Source organism: Nuphar pumila, chromosome 16 (genome assembly GCF_984573655.1).
Source record: "Nuphar pumila chromosome 16, dmNupPumi1.hap1.1, whole genome shotgun sequence".
NCBI classification, from domain to species: Eukaryota; Viridiplantae; Streptophyta; class Magnoliopsida; order Nymphaeales; family Nymphaeaceae; genus Nuphar; species Nuphar pumila.
In genome coordinates, this window is record NC_143264.1 from 73818452 (window position 1) to 73841529 (window position 23078).

General features: G+C 38.7%; 1 protein-coding gene across 2 annotated transcripts; it reads left to right on the top strand.

Annotated features, from left to right (window-relative positions):
• The first annotated feature begins 337 nt into the window (after nt 1–337).
• On the top strand, nt 338–7543 carry LOC149813583 (alpha,alpha-trehalose-phosphate synthase [UDP-forming] 5-like). Of its 2 annotated transcripts, none has more exons than XM_089992165.1 (4): nt 338–385; nt 821–3126; nt 6633–6906; nt 7004–7543. In XM_089992165.1, exons 2-4 carry the CDS (start codon nt 1139–1141, stop codon nt 7319–7321), a joined length of 2580 nt encoding a protein of 859 aa, XP_089848291.1. In that variant the 5' UTR covers nt 338–385; nt 821–1138; the 3' UTR covers nt 7322–7543. The 2 variants fall into 2 exon arrangements, with proteins under 2 accessions (XP_089848291.1, XP_089848290.1); XM_089992164.1 differs by lacking the exon at nt 338–385 and adding an exon at nt 397–531.
• Nucleotides 7544–23078: the final 15535 nt, after the last annotated feature.

Here is a 23078-nt window from a genome sequence, read left to right on the forward strand (position 1 = left end):
TCTTCCAAGCACTACAGATGTGTTCTTTTTATTTTACATGGGTCCCATAAGTTTTTTCCAGAGCCATAGCATCTAGAGCATACAAGATGCACGGCTGAAACTGATTTCAAAACCATGCGCTTGGGAAGCCGTTCATCTTATATATATATATATATGAACGGTATCTGTCAGTGCTGCCTTTTACCTGATCTGCGTTCTAGACTTCACTTCAGTGGACCTTCGCCTCCTAACCATGACAAGACACACGCACCAGATTCCTTCACTATTATTAGAATCTGCAGTGAAATTCCATCTAAACCCTCCAAGTCATTACCAGCCACAAAAGGAGAGAGAGAACCAAGGAAGAGAATCATACGCTGTGGCAGGGAAAAGGTTTCATTTTGAGGTATGCTTTGATATAAAAATTGCATATAAAAATTGCATTTTCTCCATCTTTTGCTTTCTTTCCAAGTCTCTCTCTCTCTTTTTGAGCTATGCTTTGATATAAAAATTGCATTTTCTCCATCTTTTGCTTTCTTTCATGTTATTCCGGTGGGTTCTTCTCTGTCTACTTTTTCTTGCTACAGATTTTTGTCTGCCTCCATAGGCTAAAATTTTATTGGCAAACTAGTTCTCTTCATTCTCAAGCAATATACCCGAAGTTTGTTTAGCATTTTCTTTTTTCCACTCTCTTCAGTAATTGGGTGGTTGTAGTTTAGTTGAAGAATTCATGTGTGGGCTTGATTGTAATGGATTATGGGTTGACATTGATGATGAGTGAGTTCTTTCAGTTCGATTTTTTCTCTTATGTTTCTGCTTGGTTATGTGCTTTTTGTCACAGGGATTTGTTTTTAGCAGAGAAGCTGATGGTTGGATGTGAAAGATTGGTGCTGTCTGAGTACTCTTTGGAGTCCTACAGATTTTGCCCACTGTAGCATCTTGTGATTTATGTGTTTGGAATTCATCAGATTCTAATGCATTTTCCCCTCAAACTTGGATATTTGAGTGTGTGGTTTATCACTTGAGAATTTGTATCTGGTGGGAAGATACCCAGTTTCGTTTGAAGCATTCATATTGGAGATTGCTGAACTTATGCTTATAGATGTGCTAGAGTGAATTCTAGTGATCTTTGTGTATTTGGTAGTTCAGATTTAGCAGAATGGCCTCAAGGTCGTACTCAAATCTCCTTGACCTCACTTCCGGGGATTCTTCCATGTTCGGTCGGGTCGGAAAGAGGCTTCCCAGAGTGATGACGTTTGCTGGTATTATATCAGACTTAGACGATGAGAATACCAGCAGTGTGAATTCGGATGGCCCCTCCTCTGATTCGCAGGAACGGGTGATCATTGTGGGCAATCAGCTTCCCCTTCGAGCTCATAGGCAGAGCGAAGGCGGCGGGTGGGACTTCAGTTGGGATGAGGATTCACTGCTTCTGCAGCTAAAGGATGGGCTAGGTGAGGATGTTGAAGTGATCTACGTAGGATGTTTGAGGGAGGAGATCGATCCCTGTGAGCAGGAAGATGTGGCTCAGACTCTGCTTGAGGTTTTCAGATGTGTTCCTGCATTCCTCCCGCGTGATTTGTTCAGTAGGTTCTACCATGGTTTCTGCAAGCAGCAGCTCTGGCCTCTGTTTCATTACATGTTGCCCCTGTCCCAGGATTTAGGCGGCCGGTTCGATCGATCACTTTGGCAGGCTTATGTTTCTGTGAACAAGATATTTGCTGATAAAGTAATGGAGGTGATCAATCCTGATGATGATTTTGTGTGGGTACATGATTACCATTTGATGATATTGCCAACTTTCCTCAGGAAGAGGTTCAACAGAGTGAAGCTTGGATTTTTCCTTCACAGCCCATTTCCATCTTCAGAGATCTATAGGACTCTTCCTGTCCGAGACGAACTCCTCCGCGCTCTCCTGAACTCAGATGTGATCGGATTTCACACCTTTGATTATGCCAGACACTTCCTTTCTTGTTGCAGCCGGATGCTTGGTCTGAGCTATCGATCAAAGAGGGGTTATATTGGGCTTGAGTATTATGGACGCACTGTTAGCATTAAGATTCTCCCAGTTGGAATTCATATGGGCCAGCTTCAGTCTGTTCTAGATCTTCCGGAGACTGACACTAGAGTTGGTGAGCTCAGGGAGCAATTCAAAGACCAGATCGTGTTGCTTGGAGTAGATGATATGGACATATTCAAGGGGATCAGCTTGAAACTGCTGGCTATGGAGCAGCTGCTGTTTCAGCATCCAGAGTGGAGTATGAAGGTGGTCCTAGTGCAAATCGCCAACCCGGCAAGAGGGCGAGGGAAGGATGTGCAGGAAGTGCAGGCCGAGACGTATTCCACGATGAGACGGATCAATGAAAAATTTGGAAGGCCTGGCTATAAGCCAGTGGTGTTAATAGACACCCCACTTCAGTTCTATGAGAGGATTGCATATTATGTGATTTCTGAGTGCTGTCTTGTTACTGCAGTTAGGGATGGAATGAATCTTATCCCATATGAGTACATTGTGTGCAGGCAAGGGAATGATAGATTGGACAGGAAACTGGAAATAAACCCAGCAGGGCCGAAAAAGAGCATGCTGGTTGTTTCAGAATTCATCGGCTGTTCGCCATCTCTTAGTGGAGCGATTCGGGTAAATCCTTGGAACATCGATGCTGTGGCTGAAGCCATGAATTCTGCAATTATGATGGCGGAGTCGGAAAAGCAATTCCGACACGAGAAGCATTATAGGTATGTGAGCACCCATGATGTGGGATACTGGGCACATAGCTTCCTGCAAGACCTGGAAAGAACATGCAGGGATCACATAAGGAGGAGGTGCTGGGGTATTGGTTTTGGTTTAGGATTCAGGGTCATTGCACTTGATCCCAATTTCAGGAAGCTCTCAGTTGAGCACATAGTCTCAGCCTACAAGAGAACCAAGAACAGGGCTATCCTCTTGGATTATGATGGTGCCATGATGCCAAGGACATCCATTAACAAAACACCAAATTCTGAGGCTATTGGTCTGTTGAACAGTTTGTGTAGAGATCCAAAAAATGTTGTCTTTCTTGTCAGTGGAAGTGGAAAGAAGATTCTTAGTGAATGGTTTTCTCCCTGCGAGAATTTGGGGATCGCCGCAGAGCATGGCTATTTTCTAAGGTAGATTTATCAGAAACCTTTTGCTTATGTTCCACTGCAGTTTATAGTAATTATGTTGTTTCTTTTTCACCACAAAAACTGAACTCGCTCAATTTATTTTGCTAATAATAGGCCATAGGTTCCTGCTCTACTAAAAAGAAATTGCATAGAACATACTCTTAGTGTGCACAACTATGGCAGCTCTTTTACAGAAAATAATGAAAAATAAGACTTGGGTTAATGAGCAGGTTTAAAGTAATTATTGGTTCCAGTTGCAGAATGAAGCCTGCAATGAATGGCCACCACTTATATGAATATAAGTAGGTTATGAGAGTTTTCTCAAGAAAAAAGGCCTTTTAAATGGATCATGGTTTTGGTCTCAATTTTAAAACATTGTCCCCATATATCACCAATACTTTGATAATATCTTGATATTATCACGATATGATAAAAAAGATTAAATAGGTAAATTGTCATGATAGTTTATAACATCAGAAATTTGAAAAAAAAATCATGATATTATCGAGGTAATATTGTGATATTATTATGATATTTAGAGTTTTTTTACTTTTATTTACTTTCTATAACTTTAACTTAAACATGTTTTTTCTTCTTCATTTAATTTTTTTATATTTCAAAAACTTTTACATCTTTTCTTCATGTTTAGCAAAAAGAATATTACTAAAACCTGCCCTTTCCTTTTTTTTGTTATTTTCCATTTTTTCAATTTTTCTGAATGCCAAGATCTTCCTGTGATTTATCGACTAACCTATAATATCCGGATATTTTGCCTTGCTAAGATGCCACTGAGACCGTTATACATATCTAGGTTTTTAAATGGGGACTTGGCACATGTCATATCCATAACCTCCATGCATATGGCTTGTTAAGTTTTTTAGGATTCATGAATCGATGTTTGAGTTCCAAAATGTTCACAGTCATGTTCATGAATAATGTGACCTGTTTATCATGCTATGAAGTGCTGAAACATCAAATAGGACAGGAGTAAAGGTCTGTTCCATCTTGATACCTCACCTCAGTCACCCAATTCTTATTTGGCATTTGTTTGAGACAAATCAAAGGCTAAGATTTGATGATAACCTGACTGGGAAACTAGATCATTGTACTTGACTAGTTTAATTCACCTGGCACTCGAGTCACCCAGCTTAGTGGTGCTTAGACCTACTTCAGCTTGTGTGGTAACTGATCCATTTTGAGAGACCCATGTTCCAAAACGGGCATTTAATTTGTATTTAATTTGTATTTTTGATAAACAAGGAATGTTTGTAGAGCAGGTAGTTAAGGAAGTTGATTGGTGTCTCGAGGAGGATTCAGAATCAATGTGGAATAAGATAGCGGGTGGTATGAGAAAAGTAGCTAAGGAGGTATTGGGTGAGTCTAAAGGCGGTGCACCACTAGGTAAGGATACATCATGGTGGAACGAGGATGTCAAATTAGCTATTAAGGTTAAAAGAGAGTGTTATAGAAATCTAAGTAAGAGTCGTGATAATGAGAATTTGGAGAAGTATATGATAGCAAAGAAGGAAGCTAAAAAAGTTGTTCGAAACGCGAGGGCTAAGGTATATAAGGAGGTTTATGATAAGTTGGATATCAAAGAAGGCGAGAAGGATATTTATAGGCTTGCAAAGATGAGAGATAGGAAATCGAAGGATTTGGGTATGGTTAGATGTATCAAAGATGAAACGCAAAGGGTTTTAGTCAAAGATGAGGAGATTAAGGAGAGATGGAAAGATTATTTTGATAAGCTATTTAATGATAGTCATGCTCAAGATCTTGGAGACTTCTCCATTCCTTTTCATGAGATAAATCGTGACTTCATGCGCAAGATTCAAAAGAAAGAAATTGCAGAGGCTTTGAAGAAAATGAAATCAAGAAGGGCGGTTGGCCCAGATGGTATACCTATCGAGGCTTGGAAATGCTTGGGAGAGAAAGGTTTAGAATGGTTGACAAATCTTTTTAACTTGATTTGGCGAACAAATAAGATGCCTAATGAGTGGAGGAAGAGTACTTTGGTGCCTTTATATAAGAATAAGGGTGATATACAAGATTGCACAAACTATCGTGGTATAAAACTCATGAGTCATACTATGAAACTTCGGGAGAGGGTGATTGAGTCTAGGTTGAGGAAGGTTGTCATGATATCGGAGAATCAATTTGGTTTTATGCCTGGAAGATCAACTATGGAAGCTATACATCTTCTTAGACAACTTATTGAAAGATATAGAGAGAGGAACAAAGATTTGCATATGGTTTTTATTGATTTAGAGAAGGCATACGATAGAGTACCTAGGGACGTTCTCTGGTGGACAATGATGAAGAAAGGTGTATCTCTCAAGTACATTAGTATAATTAAAGATATGTATGAAGGAGTAGTAACCAATGTCCGCACTTGTGGAGGGGTGACAACCAATTTTCCGATAACGGTTGGGTTACATCAAGGATCTGCTTTAAGCCCTTTCCTATTTGCGATAGTGATGGATGAGCTTACGAGATCAATTCAAGAAAATGTACCGTGGTGTATGTTGTTTGCTGATGATATTGTTTTGATTGATGAGTCTAGAGCTGGGGTTAATGCTAAGTTAGAATTATGGAGACAGACATTGGAAGCTAGAGGTTTTAAGTTGAGTAAGAGTAAGACTGAATATATGGAATGTCGGTTTAGTAAGCAACGGAGTAGTGATGGGAGTGTAGTGAAGCTTAGTGAGCAAGATATACCGGTGAATGATTATTTCAAATATTTGGGATCCATCATTCAAAAGTATGGAGAAATTGATGGAGATGTAAATCATAGGATAAAGGTTGGGTGGATGAAATGGAAAAGTGCTACTGGAGTGTTGTGCGATCGTAGAATGCCATTGCGGTTGAAGGGAAAGTTTTATAGGACGACTATTAGACCCGCTTTACTATATGGTACGGAATGTTGGGCTGCCAAGAGACATCATATTCAAAAAATGAGTGTAGCTGAGATGCGGATGCTTAGATGGATGTGTGGAAATACAATAAAAGATAAGATTCGGAACGAAGAGATACGTAAGAAGGTAGGTGTTGCACCCATTGAAAATAAGATGCGAGAGAATCGTTTACGGTGGTTTGGACATATTCGGCGAAGGCCTAATGATGCTCCAGTTAGAAGGTTGGAGAAATGGAAAAATATATTAGTTAAAAGAGGTCGGGGTAGGCCTAGGAAGACTTGGATGGAGATGATAGGAAAGGATATGAATGCTTTGAACCTCACCGAGGACATGGCGTTGGATAGAAATGATTGGAGGAAAAGGATTCATGTGGAAGACCCAAAATGAATTTCTTTTTTGGTTCATATCGCTGACCCCAATTGTTTTGGGATGAAGGCGTAGTTGTTGTTGTTGTTGTTGTTTTGATAATTCGATCAATCTGTAACTTTCATACCCGTGCATGCCTCTCAAATCTCAATCTGGTTTTTTGATTTGTCATATGCTTTGTTGTGCATAATGCAATATAGTTTGATTTAAGCTGAACATCCATTTCAGGTTAAAGCGTGACGAAGAATGGGAAACTTGTGTCCCTGTTGCCGACTTTGATTGGAAGCAGGTTGCAGAACCTGTGATGAAGTTGTACACTGAAACAACTGATGGTTCCTCCATTGAGACCAAAGAAAGTGCACTTGTCTGGCATTATCAATATGCTGACCCAGATTTTGGAGCCTGCCAGGCCAAGGAACTTCTTGATCATCTTGAGAGTGTTCTTGCCAATGAACCCGTGTCCGTGAAGAGTGGTCAGCATATTGTAGAAGTTAAGCCACAGGTAGTTCTGCCTTCAGCTCTATTTTAGAAAACTAATATGGTGAACCAACATGGTTGTCTGACTCTGTTTTTCTATTCATGCTCATTCTGCTATGCAGGGTGTCACTAAAGGTTTAGTTGCAGAGCGCTTACTTATGTTAATGAAGCAGAAAGGCATGTTGGCGGATTTTGTTCTCTGCATTGGTGATGATAGATCTGATGAGGATATGTTTGAGGTGATCACAAGTGCCATGGCTGGTCCTTCTTTATCACCCATAGCAGAGGTCTTTGCTTGCACAGTTGGCCAAAAGCCAAGCAAAGCCAAGTATTACCTGGATGACACTTCAGAGATTGTCAGAATGTTACAGGGTCTTGCTACTGCATCAGAGCTAGCAGCAAGGGATTCCAGTTCACAACTTCCCTTTGAAATCCTTTGATAAAGAAACCTTCTCAATCATGGAGTGTCATTCTTAATGTTGCAATAGCTTGTTACTGGTTTGGAGCTTCGGATAACAGTCTGCAGATGAAGAACACTTGGTCTAGAAAAAGTGAAGTTGCATGTTCTAAGATTGTAAGCCAATTCTGTTTTTGTTGGATAAAGTGTTGTAATTAGAGAAATGCACTGCGTGGTGTTAATATTATTTCGTATGTTTGTGCCATTGAGAGTCCCCATATGATTAAGAGCTGCTGCTAAAATTTTAAACTCCCCAAAAGGTTTACTTATTTAACTTTTTCTGCATTAAGTAATATGCAATATTAAATGTGTGTGTGCACGTGTGTGCATGTTTTCATGTGGTGTGTGTGTGTGTGCATGGACGTGTGCTAGAGAGAGAGAGGGTGTGTGTGTGTGTGTGGGGGGGGGGGGGGGCATGGCTCTCTAGTACTGAAATAGGTTTAATTTGATCTCATATATACAACTGAGATAAATCTACAAACCTTGCGTTTTTGGACTGTCCCAATTTGTTATGAATTGATAAAACATGCATCATTTAGAGTATAGGTCGTTCGCTTCATTGGCATAGTGCTACACCCTAGAAAGGTGTAATAGTGCACCTGTATGGTCCAGCACTGTTGTGGGTTTTTGAAGGAAAATGATTTGAGCTTGTCCAAAATGGTGTTCACCTAGAAAATGACCCTCACCAAAAGAAAAGTGCCTAATTTCAGCTTTTAGCAGACAAAAAGACATCTTAAACATTTCATATAACCGTACAATGTATCCATGTTTAGCCTCAATTGGCAGAGAATATTTTCTCCTGCTTGTGTAGGAGGCTTCATATTTAGGAAAAGACCTGTTTTTCTGCAGTCATTGTTATCTGTCTAGCCCTTTATAGTCAACCTTTCAATTTTATTTGTGTTCAGTTTTTCATCCATTACTTCTGTTCACTTTATTGTCAGGGACAAAATGAGTTGGATTGTGAGGCACACCATGAGATGCTTTAATAACTTTATAAAAACACACATCAAAGGGCACTGTATATTTGTTGTGTGCAGCCGATAAATGACATTTATTTTTTTAACATTTTGTGAAGGCCAATAAGTTGACTACAAATTTACATCTTTAACAGATTTCAAAATGTTCCAGTGGATTTCATGCATTAATTGTCACAACCATTAACATTTTAATAATTTTATAAAGATTTTACACATTTATTAGTCTTTGTGTTTTCTTTAATTTGTTAGGGGTATAGATTTTTTATGAACTTGTTAATGTTCACACACAGGCACTCCAATATTGATTAATCCAAACAAAGGAACTTGTTTTAGAAGAAGAGTTGATTAAGGTCAGATCCATTAAACACAGGATGATTTAGTCTCAGAACCAGTATCTAAAGACTTTAACACCATGGATTTTTTTAGAAACCAATGGCCAGTCATGGTGGCACTCTGTTTATTGATTCTATACTATGTCACAGGGACACCCCTGACATTGTGCGAACAAGGATTTGCATGGCCATTATTTTAATATTTTTAATAAAGTTTATATTTTTAATGGATATTTCAATAAAAAGTATTTTAAATATTAAAATATCAAAAATAGTTTTTTATTGATTAAAGTTAAAATTTCATGTGTCCTCTCTCGTCCCATTTTTGAAAAAGTTTTCGAACTTGTGAATTGAACCCATATCCCGTGTCCTCGTGTCCGTGTATCCTTCTAACATAGGTTTTATAGCTCTTGTCAGAGTGTCAGACCTGCCTTCTCAAACCCAAACCCCTTAAGCCAAGTCGAACATAAGATGCTTAGGCTGTGATGAAGCTGTTAGGTTCACATAAATACCAACACATCAATAACAAATTATGCAAGCTTTTCTCTTCACTTTCCCTAAACAAAATCATAGCTAATCAGAGCAAGAACTAGTTCAAAATTAATCAAGTTTCAACCCTCAAGGTTTCATACATCAATTGGCAATCTTGATTAAACCTTTTATGCATGTCATTAGAAGTTAATGTTGTCAATATAGGAATCGGACCTGTATCGTTTGGCCAACTATTCAGGTGAATCGGCCGGTACCGATTCTAAAGTGAATCATTCTAAATTGGTCAAAAATTAATTAAAAAATATTACATGTCAATCGTGACACATGTTAAAGCCATTACAATAATATTAAAAAATAATTTTAAGCATTTTTTATATTTATTAAAAAATAGTATATTGTATCGGTATGCACCAACCTTTGAGTAAGGGACGTGAATCGGTGGGTTTTAAACTCATGGTGCCCCTTGAACTCGGTGGCTTTCATGAGTCGGCCCTACCAGATAACCGGAGCCCTAGTGGGCCCATCAGTAATAGTTTTACTAAATAAACCTTACTCATGGGAAACAGTGCTAAACGGTGTTAAAACTAGGGGTGTCAACGGGTTGGATCTGGTTTGGACCCAGGTAGATTCAAACCCAGATCCAATTAAAGATGCAGGTACCGGGTCTGCCATATGGAAAACCATACTTGGACCCTATAAGAATTATATGAACCAGACTTGGTCCATACCCTGTAAAATAACATTTTATATCTTTTATAAAATTGAAAAATCATGGGTCTTAACTGAAACTTGGGTCAGCCCGAGTCGTATGAAATTTCACAAACCATACCCAGCTCCTTATACAAATGGAACCCTTTAGGCCCAACCCCAGATTCTAATCTGACATCTTTCTTTATCACCAAACCCTAACCCTATAGGGTTTGGTACAGGTTGGATCTGGGTCAAAACCGACCCATTGACACCCCTAGTTAAAACTCATAAACATGTCACTGACTCACTGGGACCTAGTGATTGTCTTTTATCAATTTCCTCTATCCGAGCTTGGATAGGTGCTTAACTTGGTTCAGAAACATTTCTTAACCTTATCCCGTGTGTCCAGCTACTGCTTTAAAAAGGAAAAAAAATGATCAAATGGTAAGGTGTCTATGTTGTCACGGGTTACAAGAAAAATGCGTATTAGCAACGGATGTTATCCGTCGCTAAAGACATTAACGATGGATTTTGTGATGGATTAGCGACGGATAACGTCTGTCGCATAACCCTAGTCACTAAATTGCGGCAGAATTTATCTGTCACCAATCCATCGCTAAGTAGCGACGAATTAGCGATAGATCATGTTCGTCGTTAAATAGAGTCTGATTTGGTTATGCGACGGAATTTAATCTGTCGCTACTATTTAACGATATCCGTCGCTAATGTCTGTCACCAATTTGGTGACGGACATTAACGACGGCTTAAATTTCATCGCAAACCATTGACTGATTTAAATTGGCGACGGAGTAGCAATGGATATTATCCATCGTTAATTTTAAAAAAATTAATTTTTTTTTGAAATATTATGAAACTCGAGAAAAATTTCTCGTTATACAATTCATATAACTTGCTTATAAAAAACAAAGTACACATAAAAAATACATATACAGGTGGAACAAATTTAACACAAGTTCTAAGTTAAGCAAACTTTAACAACCAAATACAGTCATTGCCAAGTTATAATTAGTTACAAGTACATCAAACAAATTAAACAAATGAATCTAATCCTCACCAAGATTTTGGGCATCATCCTCTTCATTTTCTCGATCTGCCCCTCCATCCATGCATCCATTAGCTCCTCTACACTGATCATCTCCAGCATCCTACAAGAGAACAAAAATGTTAATATTTATAAATAAAATATAATAAAATAAATTATATGCAATGCACCTAATCTAATGCAACAAAGTAAATGGCTGAATGACACATAGAATAGCAATAAACTGAAGGACATTAACAGAATTCAAATATGTATTCTAAGAATGGAAAAAAATTTATAGTGATTCAATCATGCAGATATGTGTTCTAAGGTTGTTAAAGAATGTCACAGTGATTCACGCATGCATATATGGTTTATAAGGTTGTTAAACAAATATGTTATGTATCACAATCATGCATATATGTATTACAAGACAGTCAAAAAACTTCCATAGTGATTAAATCATGCTTATATGTGTTCTAATGTTGTCAAAAAACTTTCATAGTGATTCAATCATGCTCATATGTGTTCTAAAGCAGTCAAAAAACTTTCATATTGATTCAATCATGGATAAATGTGTTCTAAGAAAAATTTTATAGTAATTCAATCATGCATATGTGTGTTCTAAGGCAGTAAAACAATTTCATAGCGATGAAAGTATGCTTGTATATGTTCTAAGGTTGTCAAAAAACTTTTATAGTGATTTAATCATGCATATATGTGTTCTAAGGTTGTCAAAAAACTTTCATAGTGATTCAATCATGCATATATGTGTTCTAAGGTTGCCAAACAACTTTCATATTGATTCAATCATGCATATATGTGTTATAAGGCAGTAAAAAAACTTTCATATATGCTAATATCATGCTCATATGTGTTATAAGGCAGTCAAAAAACTTCCATAGTGATTCAATCATGCTCATATGTGTTCTAAGGCAGTCAAAAAACTTTATATGTGATTCAATCATGCGTATCATATTCTAAGGCAGTTAAAAAATGTTATAGTGATTCAATAATGCTCATATGTGTTCTAAGGTAGTCAAAAAACTTTATATGTGATTCAATCGTGCGTATCATGTTCTAAGGCAGTCAAAAAAATTTATAGTGATTCAATCATGCATATATGTGTTATAAGGCATTAAAAAACTTTCATATATGCTAATATCAGGCTCATATGCGTTCTAAGGTTGTCATAGTGATAAAAGCATGCTTGTATGTGTTCTAAGGTTGTCAAAAAACTGTTATAGTGATTAAATCATGTATATATGTGTTATAAGGTTATAAAAAAACTTTTATAGTGATTCAATCATGCGTATATGTGTTATAAGGGTGTCATAAAAATTGTATAGTGAATCAATCATGCATATATGTGTTATAAGGTGTCAAAAATTTTTATAGTGAGGCAATCATGCATGTATGTATTCAATCATTCTAACGACATGAAACAAATGACATGAATCTTTATACCTGACGGGCACCGAAGCTCATGTTGAATGCAGACGAAGTTTTCCTCTCCTAAAAAAAGTTGCACAACTCATTGCGGACTGTTGGGAATGGCTTCATTTAAAAAGTATTGTATTTCGTCCTCAAGACGCTGACATACACCATCCCAAGACATAACATGGTCAATCGGACGTTGGGAGTTGATGTTGGTGGGAGAACTCTGAGAGTCGTGGCTGCAGGAGGCAACGACTGATGTAGTGTTCATGTTACTCCCAAACCCGAACACACGACCATTTTTGGGTTCACCAGTTGCAGTCACCCATGCTGCAGGATCAAAAGGCGGATGCTGAGTGGAGTCATCGTCATATCATTGTACCATTTGTTGCTCGTATGACTCCTACAAAGTAATGATTAGAATATGATTTAATAATTAAGAATTACAATGTTTATGATAACGTAATTCATAGTAACTTGTATATTATAATGTTTATTAATACAATAAATACATACCGATGTCGCTCTCGCCTTCGCTGATACAAAATTTCATGTGCTCTTACGTTTATGTGTTTCAACAAACACATCCTTATAAGGCACAATGTCTCCTTTTTCTGCTTCCTGCAATGTTAAATGATAAAAAATTCGATTAATAAGTATGCATAAATACTTACAAATTTTATAATATATATATATATATATATATATATATATATATATATATATATATTGATGAGTTACCATTTTCTTCTGGTGGCTCTCAAAAGTCTTAGATCCACCTGTGTGTAGATGGGCATCGAGCATCTTCGCTCAGTTTTGTGCAGCCTTTGCTGAGCAGTTTCGAAATTCATTGCTCACCCACTTGTCGCATATGCCATCCCAATAATCTCTTCTGATAGTAGAAGGCCCATGGCTCTTTCACTGCAGTGGATCATCTATCCCGGCAGCTGCTTTTTTTGCTGCAGTCTTCATATTGTACAGCATGTCGACAAATCGATTGACAGTCACCTTCTGCCACACTACCCTCACGTCTTTCTCTTCGTTTGCAGTCGCAAAGCGATGGGAAGCCTACAAATACTTTCAGAAAGTTAGCACACATAAATATGAAATACATTAGTTATGATAAACGATTGCATACCATGAATGAGGATATTAATCTGTCCAACACCTTCGTCGGGTACTCTTTCCATTGCGCTACCGGTCCTAGAAGATGATGCAGTAGTGACTTTCTAATTTCTCATATTACTTCTTGTTGCTCAAATCTCGCACTGTATATGAATTGATACGCATTAACAATCGACTGTCGATATACACTATTTATAAGATAAGTATTGCACAAGTGACAATGAAATACTTATGGTTGACTATCGATATATACTATTTGAATTAGTCATCATGTGTCACACTGAGAAGACCCTGCATCCGGCGTTGTCTCGTGATATGTATGCATAGCTAGTGTAGGTGGGTCATGTCTAGGCGAAACAACACCTACAGAACAATGAGTTAAAAATTTACACAATGCATATTTAAACTAATCAAGTATACAATTATTTAAATGATATACCTATCGAAGCAGCCCATGAAGATAAAGGCTGAGACTGGCTTCCACAAGGTGCTCGACGACTGTGACCTCCACAAACCATATTCTAACAAATAAAAAATGTCATGTAATACATTCAAATCATTGCAATACATTTCAATACATTCAAATCATTCACATCAAATAGAGACATGTATTACAAAATGTATTTCACTAGCTCGAGAATGCTTCCTCATCACTTGTTTGACTTTCATATTTTTCTTCTTCCTCCTCCTCCTCTTCGTCATCTTCTTCTTCTTCTTCATTGAGCGGCCATCCACTTGGTATATCATTTGGATCATATTCTTCCATGCATGTGCCATCAGACAATGAAGATATGACATGCATACCATGTGCGACATCATGACCATAAGAGAAGTCATACATATCAATTGATTGATAGTAATCACCCTCTTCAGCATGGGTATAGTTTAGACTTTACCTTATAAACTGACAACCATTTATTTCTATATGACTTCCTTGTACTCGGATATGAAATATAATAAACTTGTTGAGCTTGCGAGGATAATATGAATGATTCATATGTTCCAAACCATGATTTATGATTCATCTCCACAATGCCTGAGGCTTTGTCGACTCTTGTTGCTATGGGATCAAACCAATGACACTTGAATAAAGTTACACTATTATTTGTGCCTAAGTAAGCCAACTCCATTATTTTTTCTATAACATCGTAGTAGTCATGTTTATTTTCACCATAGCTGCTACCCTTGACGCACATGCCACTATTCATCGTTGACTTGTTGACATCGTAGTCTTTTGTATGAAATTGATAACCATTTACGATGTACCCGTTGTAACATTGCACAACTTTGGTCAGACCATTTTGTAAATCATATATTTCTTGATTTTTAACATCACCATAGAGGACCTATAAGCATAAACAATGACTGTGATCATGACCAATTAAGTATTTTATTGTTGTTTACACGGAAAGAATGTATGTTATCGTCCTTACCAACTCTTTTAACCATGCCACAAACTTATTTTCACGTTCTTTCTGTACTTCTGCATTAGTGAGATGTGGAAGTTTTCTTCGCAACTCCAGATCAAATCGTCTGCACTTAACAAATACTTATATTACCGAACCATGTATGCACGTATAGAACTTATTGTTACATATTAAATATACTTACTCAATGTATGGGTCGATTGCTGAGCAATTAAAAAGGATATAGATTTGTGCTGCGTCTTGCTCTCAATCTTCCAAGAGTCTTGACCGACAACTGCCAAATGCATGCCCAAGTGGTTGAAATATCGACAATTTGTCAGCTACAGTAAATTGTTTTTCATCATCATTACGAGGTGGGCATGTGTAACGTGTTGGAATGTGAGGTTCAAAGTACATAGATGAAAAATTTAAAATCTCTTCTAAAGTGTATGCCTCACAAATAGAGCATTTTATTCTTGTTTTATTCCGAACATTTTTTTTGAAGTCAAACATGCATATGTCAATAATATACATCTCATATTATAATAAATTTCTCAATAGCATTGAAGAGAAAAATATAAAAAAATATATACCTTTCAAATGGGTACATCCACCGATATTGCATAGGACCACCAACCCTTAGTTCATATGGCAAATGTATGATCACATGTTCCATAACATTGAAAAATGTTGGTGGAAAAAGCTTCTCTAGCTGGCAAATAGTAGTGACGACAGAATCCTCAAGATTTTTTACCTCAGATACTACGACTTCTGATGTGCACAATGTTCTAAAAAATCTACTCAACTCGGACAATATCCCCCATATAGGTTTGTCTAACATATCATGAAATGCTAGGGGTATCAACCATTGCATAATGATATGACAATCATGGCTCTTCAACCCATATAATTGTCCCTCATATATCTTCACAGTCCAAACAATGTTAGAGGCGTATCCATCTGAAAATCTCAACTGTCTCAACCATTGACATACCCGCTTTACTTGATCTGGTCCAAGCACGCACCTTGCCTTTGGTTTCAGTACTTTGTCATTGTACTCTTTGAGTTCCAATTCTGGCCTTTTACATATTACTTTTAAATTCATACGGGACTTTGAAGTATCCTTCATTTTCTCTTTCACATTTATTACCGTATTGAACACATTTTTCTCTATATGCATCACATCCAAATTTTGTCGTATCAATAAGGTCGACCAATATAGTAGTTTCCAAAATATAGATTTCTTTGTCCAATTATGATCCTTCTCAAATCCAAAAAAGGGTGTCAGGCTACGGGCATCTGTCAGTCCACATGAAAAGTATCGCAATCTTCTTAAAATCTCTATGCCAGATAACCTTGTGGGTAAACCTTTCATTTCAGTTGTGCCTGCTTGAAACACATTCCTTTGTCGTCGGAACGGATGATCGCTGGGTAAAAATCGCTGGTGATAATCAAACCAGCACGGCTTCCTTCCATGCGTCAATCTAAAAGATTTTGTATCTTCCATGCAGTATGAACATGCCAACCTCCCATGTGTGCTCCAACCAAATAAAATACCATATGTAGGGATGTCATTGATTGTCCATAGAACATCAACCTTCATATTGAAGTTTTATTTTTTGTGGACATCATACGTTTGAACACCGTCATCCCACAGTATTTTCAGTTCATCAATCAATGATCTTAAATATACATCAAGATTTTGGCTCGGAGAAGTCAGACCAGGGATCAGTAGAGACAAGAAAAGATTTTGATGCTTCATACACAAGCTTGGAGGAAGGTTGTATGGGGTGACAAATACCGGCCAACACGAGTATGAGGTTGATCTACCCCATAAATGGATTAAATCTATCTGTATATAAACCTAGCCTAACATTTCTCACTTGCATTGTAAAGTTCTGATGAGTACAATCAAAGTGCCTCCAAGCATCCGCGTCAATAGGATGTGTGATCTTGTCTTCATCATGTCAAACTTTATTTGTATGTCATATCATTTGTTTAGCTATCCTCGAAGACATATATAGTCGTTGCAATCTAAGGCTGAAAGGGAAGTAGCAGAGTGACTTGTATGACACTTCTTTTGACATCGTGCTACCATTTCCTCTTGTCTTTGGCTTGAACCGAGGATGTCCACATGATAGACATGATCTGCTATTTTCTTGATCTTTGAAATACAACATGCAGTGATTTGGATAATCATCTATCTTTTGATACCCCATACCTAGAGCATTGACCATGACCTTCGCACGATAGAGATTTTCTGACAATTTCTCATCTTTGGGCAACATACTTTTCACAATAGAGCACAGACGGTCAAAACATGATTGACTCAAATTATACTCTGACTTCAAATTCATTAATTGAAGAACTACAGACAAGATAGTGACTCTCGCAACCATTCCACAGTGGCTTATCAGCATTTTTAAGTAACTCATAAAATCTACTAGTTGTATCATTTGTTGCTTCTTCCTCTACCCCAGTTGGTGCATCACTATGTCCCATAGCAGAACCCATTTTCGGTTCTGCAATATCAAATATCAAATCCATATATAGATTTATCGTGCAGCACATCCACCCGTGCGTCAAAATTATTCTAAAATTCTTCACCATGAAGCATCCAATTCTGATAATCACTAACAAAACCCTTCCTGTATAGGTGATGTCTAACGCCATGAGGTTCTACAAATCGATTGTTCTTACACATCGTGCAGGGGCATCTGATTCGACCAGTGAGATCCACTGTACGGACACTTGCGGTTGCGAATTCAATAAAACTGTCAACACCATCCATATATTCATGTGATACCTCATTATTAACTATCCTACGGTACATCCATAAATGGTTTACAGTCATTTTGTCCTATAATGTTACGAATATTATCATCACCAGTTAAAAGAGAATCTTAATAATGCTATGATAAAAAAATATCTAATTTATCTACTAATTCTTGTTTGGTGATTGTTTGCGAGCAATTTTTTGTTTCAATTAATGCATAAATTTTATTTCACTCTATACCACAAACATGCTTAACATAAAATGCAATTCCATGAACTATTATGCATGCATTGATAATTCAATATTTTCGTGTGTAATACCATCACATCATATTTATACACATCACGAGGATATTTAAAAATATGAAATCACATTTCATAACACGATACATTCATTTGAAGCATGTTTTCATGATACAATTTCACATGCAAGGCATAATCAAATGAAAAATAACTTCATGCAAGCATGGATACAGACACATCAAACATTGCAATACATTCAAATCATTCATATCAAAACAATGTTAAACATGTACCTGCAACAAACACACTCCAATATCCCGCTAACTACTACCATGCCTAGCATGAAATCCGTACTCAAAAAATAAGAATACATCTATTTTTATACATTAAAATCATGCTCAACATGATATCCAAACTCCATCAAAGTAGTCCTAGATATCCACAACTAAGTGAGTGTGTGAATAGAAAAGTCTTGCATCCAAGAAATTAAATAACATGTGATGCACTTGCATCACTTACTCACCACGGGTATTTACCCGATTTGCATTTTGCTTATTTATTTTCGCATAGCATTTTAAGCCGCATGTGATGCTTAACATTAAGCATCGTGCATTTTGCTCTGTTATGCGCCTGCAATGCACATTACTCTTGCTCACCAAAGACAAAGACACAAGAAAGTACCAGCCTAGCAGAGCAAACACAACGGTAGGGGGTAGATCCCTCTGTCGTTGTTGCTTAAACAAGACCGAAAAGTACCAGCGACAGGGGCACGGGGCCTCCTATCGACCGAGCAAAAACAACGACAGTGGGCGAGGATCCCCCTGCCGTTGTTGCTTAAACAAGTGCAGGGGGGCTCCGCCCCCTGCAGGCAGATCCCCCTGCCGTTAGAAAATACCAACGACAAGGGGGCTCCCGCCCCTGTCGACCGAGCAAAAAGAACGACAGGGGGGGGGGGGGAGAATCCCCCTGCCACCCTTACTTAAACAAGGGCAGGGGCGCTCTGCCCCCTGTCGAAAAATATCAGCGGCAGAAGGGGCGGATCCCTTGCCGCCCTTGCTTAAACAAGGGCAAGGAGGCGGCCCCCTTCCAAAAAATACCAGCGGCAGGGGAGGCGGATCCCCTGCCGCCCTTACTTAAACAAGGGCAGGGGGTCCGCCTCCCTGCCGGAAAATAGCAACGGCAGGGGGGGGTGGGGGGATCCCCTACTGCCCTTGCTTAAACAAGGGCAGAGGGGTCCAGCCCCCTGCCGGAAAATAACAATGGCAGGGGGGGGGGTTGGGCAGATCCCCTGTCGGAAAATACTGTCGGCAGGGGGGCGGGTCCCTTGCCGACAGTATTTTAGAAAGAGGGACAGAGGGGAGGCACGGGTACGGGAGGCTCACTAGTGTACTTTCCTGTTGGTGGGTGGCTAGGGAGCGGTCGACAGAAGAGCGAGGGCGGTCGCCAGAGAGCAACACGAAGTTGTTCGATGGAAGAGTAGGTGTGGATATCGTCGGGGCGGTCACCGGATAGCGGGAGGTGGACAAGGCAGTCGTCGGATAGCGGGAGGTGGCCGGGGTTGTCGCCGGAGAGCGGGAGGTAGCCGAAGCGGTCGCCTGAGCGCAGTAGGTGGCCAGGGTGAGCAACGCGGGGGCGGTCTGGGGAATAGCAGGTGTGGAGGGGGCCTGCGCGGTCGCCGAAGAAAGTGATGTGGCCAGGGCGAACACCAGAGAGCAGGAGATGGCCGGGGAGGTCGTCGGAGAGCGAGAGGTGGCCGGGGCAGTCATCGGAGAGCGGTAGGTGGCCAAAGCACGCAATGAGGATGAGAGAGTGAGACAACAAACACATTTTCGTGCCCTAGATGGGCGTTAAACATCGAAACTTAGCGACGAATTCACGACAGAATAATTTCATCGCCAACATCGACGCTAATTAGCAACAAAATAATATTCGTCGCTATGACATTACTAAGTTCCGACATGATTGTGATGGAATAATATCCGTCGCTAAGTAGCGACGGATTAACGACAGATATTATTCCGTCGCTAATTCCACAACTAATTTCAATGTTAGGGACGGTTCATTTTCTCTTGCTAATCCATCGCAAAATTACGACGGATTATTTTTGTCGTAATTTTTTGTCGCTAATTGATGTTTTTCTTGTAATGTTAGAAGCAAAAGCCTGTATGATCCGAAACAAAAAGGTCAAAACATGGCGGTCCTGAACATATATAACCTATCTCTTTAGACGACTTTGTAAATAAAGTGAATTAGCCCTTGTTGGCAGCCTCATCAATTCATAGAATTCATGTTTCCCTTTTTGGATTGGAATCTGGATTTTTAGCTACATGATTAAAACGTATACTGTAACTCCTCAATAATGGTGGATCATATGGCCCTTGGTGGCTGCTTTATGTATTCCTAGAGTTCACGTTTCTCTCTGGAATTTGATTATGGTTATGTTTGGGAGCCTTGAATTGGAGGTGTGTTGCAATATTCCTGGTTTGTTCTCATGCTCTCTGATGTTGGGAATGAAGTTGGCAGCCTCAATATCACATTTTCTTTTAAAGGCAAGTTGGGGGTAGGCCGATTCCCACCAGTTACACAACATACCATCGGGTTTTGAATTTGCAACGTCCCAACATACGGTGATGGGCACTAACAGCTGCTACCAAACAAGGGGAACCCCCATTGGTCTCAATATCACATATCAACACCATTCCAAGAAGATGTTTTTGGCAACTCCATCCTCAACACCACATAAGTTTCTCCTTGTGGTGTGGATGTTGCAGGTTCAAACCTTAGTGGTACAATTGAATAATAACTGGTCCTTTAAAAAAAAAACTCTTTTTTTTTTAATGACTTGAAAACATAGTGACAAATATCGCAAGATTTATGAAAATCTCGTGATAATATAGTGAGAAATTGCCTAAAAGTTTAAAACGGCAAATTCTTAAGAGATTTTCAAAATATCATGAGATTTATGAAAAAACATAAATACCACGATTTAAACTCGATATTTATGTTTTAAATAGCTATTTATGGTAAACAAACCATGTATTTTTTTAAAATAATTTTTACTAATATTTTCTTATAAAAATGTTTTTTATATTTTTTTAATTTATTCTTTTTTTGCTGAGATTTTGCCAAAAAAATGTGAGATTTATGATTTTTTTTTTAAAATTTCTAGCAAGTTTTTGAAAAACAAGATTTTGCCAAAAAAAAATGTTTGTCACTATGCTTGAAAAAACCACCTCGTTCACTTGCAAGCTCATTGGTGTAAAAACCTTAATACCCTTTGGTCTACCAAAGATTACACCCAGTTTGGGTTTCAAACTTGTGGTGTCCCTTTAACTTGATGATTCTTACAAGTCGTCCCCACAAAATGAGTAGAGAGCCCTTATGGGTGTGACTCCTTGCTACTTTAGGATTGGAAAGTCAAGTATTTAATTTTATTAATTGTTACGGATTTATCTAAGGATGGGCATCCATCAGGGCTGCCCGTGGAATGGCTTGTCTAGGATTGCCTTGGGCTGGTTTTCTGAGCCACGGCCGGGCTCAAGCTAGGTTTAGTCCCCACCCACTGAAAAAAGGTTTAGCCCATGGCCCATCAATGGACAAATCTGTCTATAGATCAACAGACAATGCATCAAGGGATGTTGGATTAATAATTCACAAGTGCAACTTAAGTTCAAAAAATTTCAAAATGACACATGATTCTTGGTTTTTTTTCAAAATCTTGTGATTGCAAATCACAATTACAAGTTAGTGGAATACGAAAAAAAGTACAAGTTGTGATTGTGATTGCCAACTGCGATTGTTTTTTTGTCTTGGATCTTGTAAAAGTGGGTCATAAGATCGAACAATCACGGCTTCTACTTTCTCAGCTGTGATTGTTCATCTCCACTTGTGAGTTGTGACCAAAGCAAACATGCCCATGCAGAATAAAATTTTTTTTTTGTTAAATTAACTTCTACCAACCCATTTGGCAGTTAGTGTCAGGTGTTTTACCATTTTTTGCTTCAATAGTTTTTTCTTATTTTTGATAGTCGAAAAGAAAACCATTGATTTTCTCTTCGCCATAAGGTACAATCAGTTTACCCGTCTCCTGATCGCCGCATCCATCAACGCAAGACCTTAAGGGGTCATTTGTTTCATTCCCACCAATAAGAAAAGAATCCATGAGAAAGGCATCTTATGGTGGGAAAACCATCCTACCTGTGAAAAAATGCATTCATGAATCCATTCATAGAAGGGGGTAGGGATTTACATAGTAAATGCATGATCAACTTGAAAAGAAACCCATGTTGACTATAGGCCCTATAAGACAAATGAAGTTGGCATGTTTGTTTCACCTGGAGGGTTTCATATGTAAACCCTCATTTTCATCTGTAAATTGGGTGAAACAAACAACCCGAAGTTTTATTGCGCAATGAAGAGCACACCCAACTTTGGTTTTGAGGCAAGGGACAAACGTGATGCTGCCTATGCAGATAGTGGAGCCCCTTAGGCTTCAATATTGAGAATGTACTATTGGTCCTATATATATACTATGTTTTGCAAAAATCTATGAATTAGGTGGATTTTGATTTGACATGTTCATAATTTTTTTAACATAATTGAGACTTTAGTATAAATTTAATTCCAAATTCTTAGGTTAACCAAAAAGTTGAAGAGCATTTTAAAAAATTTTAAAAACATAAGTGCATTTTTGAACAGGATAATATTTGCTGCCCTCATAGGTAGGGGTGGCAATCGGGTCGGGTTGGCGTGTCAGCATACCTCAACCCGAACCCGACCCGTTTATTAAACGGGTCAGCTGTGGCAAACACGAACCCGACCCGTTTAATAAACGGGTAACCCGACACGACCCGCCAACCCATTTAATAAATGGGTTAGGTCGGGTAAACAGGTTTTCAGGTTCGCGGGTCGGGTTGGCGGGTTGACGGATCGGGTTGGCAGGTAGTCAGGTTGGCGGGTCGGGTTGACAAGTTGACGGGTCGGGTTGGCAGACGGGTTGGCAGGTTGACCCACCCGCCTAACCCGTTTATTAAACGGGTCAGCCGGGTTGGCGGGTTGGCATACCCCCAACCCGAACCCGACCTGTTTAATAAACGGGTTATGCGGGTCGACCCGTTTATTAAACGGGTTGGCTTAAGCCCAACCCGAACCCGCCTAAGAGGCGGGTTGGTGGGTCCTGTCAGAAATTGCCACCCCTACTCATAGGGAGTTGAAACTTATA

What these genes read in the sequence shown, in the direction of transcription:
- LOC149813583 (XM_089992165.1), top strand. Translation starts at nt 1,139, where the DNA reads ATGGCCTCAAGGTCGTACTCAAATCTCCTTGACCTCACTTCCGGGGAT. An exon ending in GAGCATGGCTATTTTCTAAG is followed by an intron (nt 3,127 to 6,632) that starts GTAGATTTATCA and finishes CATCCATTTCAG; the next exon opens with GTTAAAGCGTGACGAAGAAT. An exon ending in TTGTAGAAGTTAAGCCACAG is followed by an intron (nt 6,907 to 7,003) that starts GTAGTTCTGCCT and finishes TCTGCTATGCAG; the next exon opens with GGTGTCACTAAAGGTTTAGT.